Source organism: Syngnathus typhle, linkage group LG4 (assembly GCF_033458585.1).
Source record: "Syngnathus typhle isolate RoL2023-S1 ecotype Sweden linkage group LG4, RoL_Styp_1.0, whole genome shotgun sequence".
In the NCBI taxonomy this organism is placed as follows: domain Eukaryota; kingdom Metazoa; phylum Chordata; class Actinopteri; order Syngnathiformes; family Syngnathidae; genus Syngnathus; species Syngnathus typhle.
Genome location: NC_083741.1, coordinates 4565001 through 4578339, shown reverse-complemented (window position 1 = coordinate 4578339; position 13339 = coordinate 4565001). Strand labels below are relative to the sequence as shown.

At 40.3% G+C, this 13339-nt stretch overlaps 1 protein-coding gene across 9 annotated transcripts in view; it reads right to left on the bottom strand.

The window, feature by feature from the left end:
* pop4 (POP4 homolog, ribonuclease P/MRP subunit) overlaps nt 1-13339 on the bottom strand; it is a 52614-nt gene that overhangs the window by 17673 nt on the left and 21602 nt on the right. For 4 of the 9 annotated variants that reach the window (XM_061276092.1, XM_061276100.1, XM_061276098.1 and 1 more), the window contains exons 3-5: nt 10873-11096; nt 9761-9838; nt 666-727 (exon numbers count right to left, since the gene is read on the bottom strand). In XM_061276092.1, coding sequence (XP_061132076.1) covers nt 666-727; nt 9761-9838; nt 10873-11096 — 364 coding nt within the window. The remainder of the gene's footprint in view (nt 1-665; nt 728-9760; nt 9839-10872; nt 11097-13339) is intronic. The other 5 variants (XM_061276093.1, XM_061276101.1, XM_061276096.1 and 2 more) reach the window with 3 other exon arrangements.

Here is a 13339-nt window from a genome sequence, read left to right as displayed (position 1 = left end):
ATTTCCAATGCGATCGCAGTCTTCCCGGCCAAGTCCCATGTATATTTAATCGAGACATCATTCGCGTCGCACAGGTGGGGAGATAAACTGCTTCGGAGGGACACTGACTTTTTGGATTGTCTGTGGATCTGCAGTTGTTTCGAGTACTGTATTGACTTTTCCTTCACTTGAATTTAATCCCACTTGAAACATGAATCATAAAGTGGATATTTGTGATGTTAATAATAGCTACGTAGATGACTCATTTGTCATGTGCGGCAACGGCGTGACAATCTTTAGCGCGTGTCCTTGAAATGCAATTGAAAAGCCTCGCATAATTTTCCCAAAATACTGTATTTCTAACTCATCCTAAATCACTCCTCTGAGTTAAGTCCGTGGCCCACCCACAGTGTTACGCACAAAGAGCCAATTTCCTGGCCCTAGCATTAGAATAGGTGAGCTGAGGGTCTGCAGAGCTGCAATAGATGTGTTGTTTAATTATTACTGAAGATAATTGACGTATTTACTTGTGTAGTTTTTGATAATGCAAGAAATAATATCATAATAATAGCAAGAAAACCAGAACTGGCATAAACCCAACTTGGGAAGCACACACCATTTATTAGACAGTAGGCTCATAAAACAAGGTTTTATAGTTTAAAAAGTGCTGATGAATAACAATTTACCTGTGATAATGGCACCATGGAAGTCTGCCTTCAATAGTTTCTGCTGGACAGAGTGTGGACTGCTGCAATAACAACAAAATTGTTAATCTAATTAAGCAATGTTGGGTATTTTGAAGGACAAAACAAAATTAAGACATATCAATCCATGAGTTGTCTATACTTTTTAACTTGTCGCAGGGGGTAGAGGTGCGTGATCTTGTTTATTTATATATTGACACTTTCGTCTGCTTATTTTTTATTTTTATTATCTTGGTTTTTATATATATTGACACTTTTGTCTGCTGTTTATTTAATCTTGCATATTAATATATTACACTTTCGTCCGCTTGTTTTTTTATTTAATCACAGGTATCTATCGCATCTACTGTGGATCATCATTTTGTTTGTCGTGCCGGATGTTTATATTGTCCCTTTATTTATGTATTTAATTGTTCATTCATACTGCTGGCAACTGAATTTCTATACAGTCAAACCTCGGTTTTCAAACATCCCGGTTCTCGAACAAATCGGAATTTGAACGAAAAAATTTTTAGAACAAGATTTTTTTGCTTCGGTTGTCTAACAAAATTCAGAGCTCGAACCTCGCGAGATGAGCCGAAAGGACCCGAGAAAACCTGACCGCACGGCCCGGATGCCGACAGACTCCGTTCGTTATTGTATTTTCGTTACCGTATTTTTCGGATTAAAAGTCGCTCTGGAATATAGGTCGCATTAGCCATAAAATGCACAATAACGTGAAAAAAAACATATATACAGTAAGTTGCTCCGGAGTATAAGTCGCATTTTGGGGGAAATTTATTCGACAAAATCCAACACCAAGAACAGGCATGAACGAGCAACAATAGGCTAAACGATAGGTATGCTAACGTGACAAACACAAACGAAGAGCTGAGAACGGGCCTGACGTAACATTCAGAGTTATTCAAAAAACTATTACATAAATAACACGTTTATATAATACCATCTGTATCACTCCAATTCATTAAATCCATCGATCGTCCTTTATGTCAACAATGGGTGCGCGCCGCTGACGGCGCTTGCACTTCAAAATATTCCACAGGCCCATATAACAATATATAAATTATATATCAAATAACTATTATATAAGCAATAATATTATCAAACCATCTGTCACTCCAAATCATTAAATCCATCGATCTAATTCCTCGTCCTTTGTCAACAATGCCGCGCGTGCGCTCTGACATCAGCCTCGTCGTTATTCCACAGATCTAGTATATAACTATATTGTAGCGTTAACAAAGTACAAGGAAAAACGTGGGTTTGGTAAACGGCTCTTTATTTAATAAAAAAAGAGTTCAACGAGCCAACAACTACTGAACTGTAACGATAAAAACATATACATGTTAAAAAGTTAACCGCCACACGGCCCCAAGCACCGGCGTCGACTTCCAGGTGTGTGGCGGGATGGACTTCCATCCCCGGAGGTGGCACTTCCAGCCACGGAGGTGGAAGAGAGCTCCATCGAATAGGACCGGGCGTGCGTAAAAGCCATGTCTGAGCCCCATCCACTGTCCCCGGACAGCCACCCGGCCGAGCGCCGGCCCCCGACTTCCATCCACGGAGGTGAAAGAGAGCTCCGTAGAGTAGGACCGGGCGTGCGTAAAAGACATAATAGTTTTTCAAACCTTCTGTGTCACTCCAAATCATTAAATCCCTCAAACTCTTCGTCCTCTGTGTCACTTACAACCAAAGCCGCTAATGATGCCGGTAGTACGTGTGGCCCTTCGTCATCTTCATCCTCCCGTGATCGAATCTTTGTCCTTTATGTAAACAACCGCCGTGCCGCGCCGCGCTATTGACGTCACTTGAAATTCAAATTACAGTAATCCCTTGCTACATCGCGGTTTCACTTTTTTATTTTGAAAATTTATGAAAAAATTCACATATATGTCGCTCCTCAGTATGAGTCGACCCCCCACCCAAAGTATGAAAACAAACGCGACTTATAGTCCGAAAAACACGGTACTTTGAGGATTGTATTAACCCCTAATCATGCCTCCAAAGAAAGCAAGTGGGAGCAGTAAAGCCATCCTAAAACACAAAGACGCTCTCAAAGCAATGCGACAGTGAGCGCCCAGCGCGCTGCGGTTGCGCGATCGGACCAAATTAAGCTCCCTGCTCACTGAGGTCCAATTAAATTATGGACAGTACATCAGGACTTTAAAAATATTTTCTACATTTCAGCGACGGCTCTGTCACAATAATGCGACCAGCGCGGTGTAGTTGCGCGGTCGGCGGCGCGCTACTGTTGGTAGTTGTGCGATCAGACAAAATGCGCAAATGAAAAAATGCTTAAAAAAGGCGTTTTTTTTTTTTTTAGTCTTGGAACGGATTAAATTTTCTTCCGTTATTTGTAATGGGAAAAATAGATTCAGAATTCGACCGATTCACTTCTTGAACCGCCTTCTGGAACGGATTGTGGTCAAAAACAAAGGTTTCGACCGACCGACCGACCGACCTACCTACCTACCTACCTATTGTTCAGTTCAGAGTCAGAGTCATCTTTATTGTCAATTCCTTCATGCCAAGACACACAAAGAAATCAAAATTAAGTTTGCCTTATCCCACGGTGACGAGACACAGTATACGATAAACATACAAGTAAACAACGCAAAATAAAAACAAGAAGGCACAAACAATGAACAATAAGAGTGATGAATAAATAATAAATAAACAAATAACACAGTAAATAGGAGGAGCAAAACCGAGCAAGAGCGCACAGCAGACAGTCAGAACAAAGGGCAAAAGTTCAGGACGCCACGCAGAAGGGGGGAGAGAGTTCAGGACCCTAACAGCCTGGAGATCACAAACTCCGCCAGTGGCGAGCAGTGCTCGCATACCACCACAGAGTCCCGGCACCCTCCGTCACGGGTGTAGACGCACATCCCACCTCCTCGCGACTTTTCCCCTCGTACAATGGTCCGGTCCGCCCGATAGCACGCTAGCCGCTCCAGATGCACAGCAGAGTCCGGAATGATGACGGTCAACCAAGTCCCAGTGAACACGAGCACACAGCAGTTACGCACTGTCCGGTTCGTAGATCTCAGCAGGCAAAAGCAAACCATGTTGATGTCCAGAAGAATGGAAGGCACACCCGGACGCCCCCGCTCTTGCCCCTCTTCAGCCTCCTCGCACACCCCTTCCGACGCGTCCCAACCGGGGGAGGAATAGCAGGCGAGTCCGGCAACGCTTCAGGACGGAGCAGACCGAGCGCCTTTAATGTCCCCGCTTCAAAGTCCAGAACGCCACAAAACTCGCTGTCGCCGATGTCGAGCAGAACCAGCCCGCCGCACTTGTAGCACAACCCAGTACGACGAGACGAACACACGAAACTGTCGGACAAACCCACATTAAACGACAAAACAAAACACCGTTTGGGACAGAGAGAGGCCGCTGCGTGTGCACGCGCCGCCATCTTACTTCCGGAGTAATTATAGTCCGTATTTTCCGGACTGTAAGGCGCACCTAAAAACCTAAAATTTTCTCAAAAGCTGACAGTATGCCTTACAGTTCGGTGGGCCTTATATATGGACCAAATTCCTAAATTTAAACTGGCCCGAAGCATTGTGTCATGAAATCAATCATTAGTGGCCCGCTGAAGACTATAAATCAAAAAGACTACGGATCATTATTTTGTGATTATAATTTGTTGCGTCTGAAGTTGAAATAAAAAAGATAAAATGGAGAATGACTTTATTTGGATTAAAAATCTGACATGATGTATTAATGGTGCGCCTTATAGTCCGATGCGCCTTATATAAGGACAACACTTTAAACGGGCCATTCATTGAAGGTGCGCTTTATAGTCAGGTGCGCCTTATAGTTTGGAAAATACGGTACTTAATATAAAAGAAAGAAGATTTTACAGTGATGGGGCCTAAAAAGGATCAGGCAATGGCGTACAGTTCAACGGGGGTGAATGAGTGTTTCAAACTAGATTGTTTGTCAAACAGCCTGAGGGTGGATGGGCATTACAATTGTCGAAAAACAGCCATAAAACTGTGACCAGAGGTGAGTGTCACAAGATTATAACCCCTTGCAAAACAAATGAGAAGCTTTGATATTTGACAGATGATAAAGACTAATGACATCAGATTGTTAAAGGAACTAGGAAAAAGTTGGGAACAAACGGTGATTTTTTTCAAGCATGGTATCCTACTGTAGTACGTAAATTGTTGCAAAGAGCAGAAAGTGAGTTACTCAAGTATATGGCACTGTTTTGGAATACGCTGACCTGTATTTAAAGGGACTATGGTTTTGTTAAGTGTCACATTTTATGACATGTTATTTTGAAGCCACATGTACTCAGACAAGGACATGATATGCATTGATAAAACAGTGGTGATTTATCGACCATATATAAAAGTGCTTGAGGAGTTAGAGTTAAAGTCTCTTACTGCACACTTTGAACTTTTGGGAGAAGAAGGAGAATACGTCTAAGAGTTTCAGATGAGAGTGCCTGACTTTGAGGACCCAAGTGTGGATTGTGTGGGGAAAAATAATAACATTAAGGGGGGGGGGGGAGAGGATTCAACAAGAGACCCTTTTAATAGCAGGGACCTCAGTAAGAACTTTGCTAGAGTCAAGGATGATTGAACTTTTGGGAGAAGAAGGAGAATACGTATAAGAGTTTCAGATGAGAGTGCCTGACTTTGAGGACCCAAGTGTGGATTGTGTGGGGAAAAATAATAAGATTAAGGGAGAGGGGGGAGAGGATTCAACAAGAGACCCTTTTAATAGCAGGGACCTCAGTAAGAACTTTGCTAGAGTCAAGGATGACCAATATAAGATAACCTTAAGATTTGAGGTTTTGGCAATCTCAGACACGGCTTTGTCATAGCAAGGTCCTGGACAGTGAGCTGGAGGAGGATGGATAGTATATAGTACAGAAAGTATTCGGCCCCCTTGAACTTTTCAACATTTTGCCACATTTCAGGCTTCAAACATAAAGATAAAATTAATTTTTTTTGTCAAGAATCAACAAGTGGGACACAATCGTGAAGTGGAACGAAATTTATTGGATAATTTAAACTTTTTTAACAAATAAAAAACTGAAAAGTCGGGCGTGCAATATTATTCGCCTCCCTTGCGCTAATACTTTGTAGCGCCACCTTTTGCTGCAATTACAGCTGCAAGTCGCTTGGGGTATGTCTCCATCAGTTTTGCACATCGAGACTGGAATTCTTGCCCATTCTTCCTTGCAAAACAGCTCGAGCTCAGTGAGGTTGGATGGAGAGCGTTTGTGAACAGCAGTCTTCAGCTCTTTCAACAGATTCTCGGTTGGATTCAGGTCTGGACTTTGACTTGGCCATTCTAACACCTGGATACGTCTATTTGTGAACCATTCCATTGTAGATTTGGCTTTATGTTTTGGATTATTGTACTGTTGGAAGATAAATCTCCGTCCCAGTCTCAGGTCTTTTGCAGACGCCAACAGGTTTTCTTCCAGAATGGTCCTGTATTTGGCTCCATCCATCTTCCCATCAATTTTAGCCATCTTCCCTGTCCCTGCTGAGGAAAAGCAGGCCCAAACCATGATGCTGCCACCACCATGTTTGACAGTGGGGATGGTGTGTTCAGGGTGATGAGCTGTGTTGCTTTTATGCCAAACATATAGTTTTGCATTGTGGCCAAAAAGTTCGAGTTTGGTTTCATCTCACCAGAGCACCTTCTTCCACATGTTTTGTGTGTCTCCCAGGTGGCTTGTGGCAGACTTTAAACGAGACTTTTCATGGATATCTTTGAGAAATGGCTTTCTTCTTGCCACTCTTCCATAAAGGCAAGATTTGTGCAGTGCACGACTGATTGTTGTCCTATGGACAGACTCTCCCACCTCAGCTGTAGTTATCTGCAGTTCATCCAGAGTGATCATGGGCCTCTTGGCTGCATCTCTGATCAGTCTTCTCCTTGTTTGAGATGAAAGTTTGGAGGGACGGCCGGGTCTTGGTAGATTTGCAGTGGTCTGATACTCCTTCCATTTCAATATAATTGCTTGCACAGTGCTCCTTGAGATGTTTAAAGCTTGGGAAATCTTTTTGTATCCAAATCAGGCTTTAAACTTCTCCACAACAGTATCTCGGACCTGCCTGGCGTGTTCCTTTGTCTTCAAAGCGCAGAGAGGCTTTAAACAGAACCCTGAGACTATCAAAGAGCAGATGCATTTATACGGAGACTTGATTACACACAGGAGCATTCTATTTATCATCATCAGTCATTTAGGACAACATTGGATCATTCAAAGATCCTCACTGAACTTCTGGAGTGAGTTTGCTGCACTGAAAGTAAAGGGGCCGAATAATATTGCACGCCCCACTTTTCAGTTTTTTATTTGTTAAAAAAGTTTAAATTATCCAATAAATTTCGTTCCACTTCACGATTGTGTCCCACTTGTTGTTGATTCTTGACAAAAAATTAAAATTTTATATCTTTATGTTTGAAGCCTGAAATGTGGCGAAACGTTGAAAAGTTCAAGGGGGCCGAATACTTTCGCAAGGCACTGTATATACAAATAAATTATAGCAGATAAAAGGAGTGGAACTATTTGTTGTTGAGCATATGACTATGACCATTGACCTGTAGACATGACATCTACTGAGCACCATTATGTGTGGACAAAGTTGTGAAAACAGTATTGTTGAGCTCTGCTGCAAACACAGTGGTGTCTGGTGGTAGGTGGGGTCTTTAATTAGAGCTGTGACCATTAAATATTTTTAGACTTGATTATTCTATGAACTACCGTTTTTTTCCGTGTATAGTGCGCCCCCATGTATAGTACGCACCCCTAAAAATGGCATGCTGATGCTGGAAAAAAGCTTGTACCCATGTATAATACGCACCCAATTTTTATGAATTTTTAAAAAAAAAAAATTTAATTTTTTTTTTTTTTTTTTTTTTTTTTTTAAGTCCCAATGATCGTCACACACGCAGGGAGGCAATGGGTCCCATTTTTCTAGTCTTTGGTATGGTCTTAACTAGGCTGGATGTAATTTTTTTTGTTGGCGTTGATTTCTCCGACTGCCCGTAAACGCACCACCGCGCTCCATGCGCATGGAGCGTGTTTGAAGTGAACAGCAGAGAAGAAAGGAACAAGGCAAAGTGTTGTGAAATAAAATATTACCTGTAATACGGATTTAGGTAGAGAACTGAACTCTCGCTCTTTATATAGCTGACGTGTCTTGCTCATCCGTTCTGCGCATCTGTAATGGCGGCCTCCGTATGATATCCGGTTTGCGTGTGTGCGAGAGCTAGAGAGAGCGAGAGAGAGAGCGCGCGAGAGAACGCTCAACCGTAGCGCGCCGCCGACCGCCCAGCTGCACCGGGCTGGTCGATTATTGTGACAGAGCCGTCGCTGAAATTTAGAAGATATTTTTAAAGTCCTGATGTACTTTCTAAAATTTAAGTGGACCTCAGTGCGCACTGCGCAGGGAGCTTAATTTGGTGCGGTCGCGCAACCGCAGCGCGCCGGGCGCTCACTGTCGCATTGCTTAAAGAGCGCCTTTGTGTTTTAGGATGAACAGCAGAGACCAAAGGAACAAGGCAAAGTGTTGTGAAATAAAATATTACCTGTAATACGCATTCTGTTATTTGCTGATTGAAACTGCTAATTAAACTGTGAATTGAAACTAATAGGAAGAAAACAACTCTCGCTCTTTATATAGCTGACGTGTCTTGCGCATCCGTTCTGTGCATTTTATTTCACAACACTTTGCCTTTCTTCTCTGCTGTTCACTTCAAACACGCTCCATGCGACCGCAATGCTCTCGTATCAGACGCTTGCTCGATCACCTGCTCGTTTGCTGTCCCGTGCGCGCACGAAGCGCGGTGGTGCGTTTACGGGCAGTCGGAGAAATCAACGCCAACAAAAAAAATTACATCCAGCCTAGTTAAGACCATACCAAAGACTATAAAAATGGGACCCATTGCCTCCCTGCGTGTGTGACGATCATTGGGACTTAAAAAAAAAAAAAAAAAAAAAAATTAAAAAAAAAAAATATTTTTTTTTTTTTGTACCCATGTATAATGCGCACCCCAGATTTTAGGACAATAAATTAGTTAAATTTTGCGCACTATACACGGAAAAAAACGGTATTCCAGCAAATGATCGCATAAGGCAGGGATCTGCAACCCATGGTAGCAGAACTGCATGTGGATCTTTCATTCTTCTGCCGTAGCTCACTGTGACTTTGGAAAATGAGGAATGTTTCAATATAAATTATAGTTGTTTGTCCAAATGCCATGGTAAATTAAAAAATTACCGTGTTAAAACTTTTTTTTTTCCCATTCAAAAGTGATATGATTCCAAGTTTTGGGGGAATTCTTGGGTGGATAGTGGATAATTTACCTTTGGCTTTAAATAAGACGAGGAGTTACCTGAAAAATTGACATATATTTAAATGTTTTATTTATACGCAGCAGGGCTGGCTGATAATTCCATATCAACACTTATCATAATTGACACATGATTGAACAAATAAATGCCTGAACAAAGTGTGTCATAATGACACCAGTATACAATACTCCCCCTTGAGTTTAGATCATTTTGAGGAGGGGGTTTTACGGTTGGCCTTTTTTTTGTCAACCATGTGCCCAAAAAGCTTTGCAATTTTAAAATACAAATGAATGAAAACAATATGAAAATACATAATGTTAAGACATCTCAGGTTGGGAGTTTTTTTATGCGCTCCATACTATTCCTGTGTGCTAAGTGTTAGGGCTGTATGTTAGGGCAGTTAGAGCAGTTCGCAAATGCTTACGCGCACAGTTCAGAGGGAACATTGGCTGTAACATGTCAGACGCAAACATCGATCATTGTTTTCCAATTTAAAAGCAGGTTGTTTGCAAATGTGTTTTTTGTTTGGTTTTTTTTTGCTCATCACAATAGAGGATGACAGAAATCTGAGAATATTTACTGTTGAGTGGTGGGAATTCTGAGGACTTGGATAGTTTTAAATTGAACCAGGTCTCTAAACAATCAATTCCCAAAAATAGTTAGGTACATTTAGTATCATTAGTTGTTGATCAATTTATTAATCGCTGCAACTCTACATAAAATCATAAGATTTCGAGGTTATTACCTTGTTGGCTTCAATCCATTGCAAAGATCAATGATATACTGTTTCCAGAGATCATGCAGAGGTAAGAAAACCTCATACCTGCAATAACAATGACCAAGTCAGTGACACTGGGAAGAAAGTGGAGAAAATAGGGTGGTGAACTGTAGCATAATAATAATAATAATAATAATTATGATACATTTACCGTAATTTTCAGACTATAAGTCACGTTTTTTTCATAGTTTGGGTGGGAGGGCAACTTATACTCAGGAGCGACTTATATATGTTTTTTTTCACAACTTTTTACTTGATCATTAACACATCACTTACAAGTATAGTTGGCCCCTTCACATGTTATTTTTACTATAGTTGATCACTTCACATGCTTTGATATCTTTATCTTGAACATATCCAAAACATGAAAAATAGAGAGAAAAAATCTAATAAAATAATTAACACTTTAAAGCGCCATATCATCTGGACATGTCCTCTGTCACCAGGATAACATAAAGGATGAGAAATTTGATCAATGGATTTAATGATTTGGAGTGACACAAATGGTTTGATAATATTGTTGTTTATGTGATAGTTATTTAAAATATGGTTTATAAATCGTTGCATGGGCCTGTGGAATAATTTGAACTGCGGCGCGGCACACGGCATTGTTGGAAAAGGACGATCGATGGATTTAATGAATTGGAGTGACACAGATGGTTTCATAAACGTGTTATTTATGTAATAGTTTTTTTTTTTAAATAACTGAATTTTACGTCAGGCCCGTTCTCAGCTCCTCGTTTGTGTTTGTCACGTTAGCATACCGTATCGTTTAGCCTGTTGTTGCTGGTTCATGTCTGTTCTTGGTGTTGGATTTTGTCGAATAAATAGCCCCCCAAAATGCGACTTATACTCCGGAGCTACTTATATATGTTTTTTTCACATTTTTGGGCATTTTATGGCTGGTGCGACTTATACACCGGAGCGATTTATAGTCCGAAAATTACGGTAATTAATAACGCAATTCAAATTAAATAAATCTCAAAGTGCTCAGCATAGGCATTATATTACAGCAAACACAATGGTAAATGTTTTTTATTTTCAATTAACATGATAATTACTTTGGATCCATGACCTACCTCTGGTGTTCACTTTTTATATGGAAGATCTTGATTTCCCTCTTCTGCTGAGCATTTAATCCTTTGGGTCTCTTTTTGTGCAGTATCTTTTTATTAGACCTTGAGTACTCCAAGATAACGGCTTTATGACTCAGCAAACCTTTTGCATCCTTTTGTGGCTGCGGCTCAGTGTTCCTCTTCAGGAATGCTTGGGTGAAAGCTTGCGCTTTGGAGCGAATCTGAGCCTGGTAAAGTATTAAGTACACCAAAGAAAATCAAATATGCATTTAGAGACCAGAGAATTTGGACATTTGTTTCTTAAAACTAAACATTATATATTGTTGGCCACATTGCATAATAAGTGTCTTCTTATTCTTATTCTATGGCTGTATTCAAACACACCAGTCACAGTTATAACATCTCTGCAAGGTAAACCAAAATTACAACTTGTCAATTACACACTTTTTCTTCATTCTTCTTTCTCTTACTCTTATACTGTAGGAGTATGATTCACCTCATCATACCACAAGATATCTTCCCACTTTTTCATTTTCTCATGTTTCTTTGTATTCTTCAGTTTTTATTATTCTACTATTTTATTTCTTATCTACAGGGTCCAGCAAAATGATCTGACACATTTGTAGGTTTAATAAAATGCAAATAAATTAAAGAAACTTTTTTTTTCTCCTGAAAAGTACATACAGTGGGGCAAAAAAGCATTTAGTCAGCCACCAATTGTGCAAGTTCTCCCACTTGAAAGATGAGAGATGGCTATAATTTTCATCATAGGTGCACTTCAACACGGAACACTCGTTGTGTTACAGTAACAGATTAGTTCTTGATAAACATTTTCACAATGAAAGCGTGATGCTCACCGGTCCAATTCATGTTAGCAACTGAGACACAATGACATTATTTGAAAACAAAACAAAACTGAAATGAAACAAAACAAAACCGCATTATATAAACTTTTCGAAAAAAAAAAAATATATACTTTTGTTTCTTTAATTTATTTGCATTTTATTAAACCTGCCAATGTACCAGATCATTTTGCCGGACCCTGTATTTTTCAGTTTTTAATTTATTTTGTTAATTTTTTTATTAATTTGTTTTGTAATTAGGGCTTGAGCAGCGACCGCTGCAAGGTTCTTATTGTTTTTGTAGGAATTCTTCTTTGTTTTTCTCCATAAATGATCGGCATTTGGACATCCTACACATGAACAAAAACTCAACAAACTTTGAACACTCATTGGCCCTGGTGAAAAATGTTTAACATTGTTATAAACATTAAACATAAACATTGTTATAAATGATGGCTTTGTAGCACCACCTAGAGTTGAAAAATAAACCTCATTCCTGATTTGTTGGACCGAAACCTATGAAAATTGGCAAACGTGTAGCACCCAGAGATGTAAGAAAAAAAAAAATATATATATATATATATATATATATATATATATACACCCAAACAATTTTGTGACCCCAAACTTTTGAACGGTAGTGTAAATATTATTATAATAGAATATTATGAATTACCGTATTTTCCGCCCTATAAGGCGCACCGGGGTATAAGGCGCACCTTCAATGAACGGCCCATTTTAAAACTTTGTCCATATATAAGGCGCACCGGCCTATAAGGCGCATAAAATAGAAGCTTTACTGCAACAAACTGAGGTTGACTAGGGTTGCGGTCTGCACCCACTAGCCAATAACCAACGAGCCCTCTGTAAACAATCGCATTTCTCAAACAATCTCCTATAAAATGATTGGAACTGACTAAAGTTCAATCTAACGCATTGGTACTACTTACCTATGTTTCCCTTCCATATCGATCCGTAGATTTACTCGAAACATTAACAGCGCGGCCTATTTTGACATGAAATAGCCTCGCGCGTATAGCAGCTATCGGTATAGCATTAGCCATCCGCGATTTCCTATGAGCCTCAGCTCGCAATCTCCCATGAGCCTCAGCAAAGTGTAAACAATCGCGTCTCTCAAACGAGCTCCTATAAAATGATCAGAACTGACTAAAGTTCGATCTAACGCATTGGTACTACTTACCTATGTTTCCCTTCCATATCGATCCGTAGAATTACTCGAAACATTAACAGAGCAGCCTATTTTGACATGAAATAGCCTCGCGCGTATAGCAGCTATCGTTATAGCATTAGCCATCCGCAATTTCCTAAGAGCCTCAGCTCGCAATCTCCCATGAGCCTCAGCAAAGTGTAAACAATCGCGTCTCTCAAACGAGTGCCTATAAAATGATCAGAACTGACCAAAGTTCGATCTAACGCATTGGTACTACTTACCTATGATTCCCTTCCATATCAATCCGTAGAATTACTCGAAACATGAACAGAGCAGCCTATTTTGACATGAAATAGCCTCGCGCGTATAGCAGCTATCGTTATAGCATTAGCCATCCGCAAAAACCAATGACCCTCAGCTTGCAATCTCCCATGAGCCTCAGCAAAGTGTAAACAAA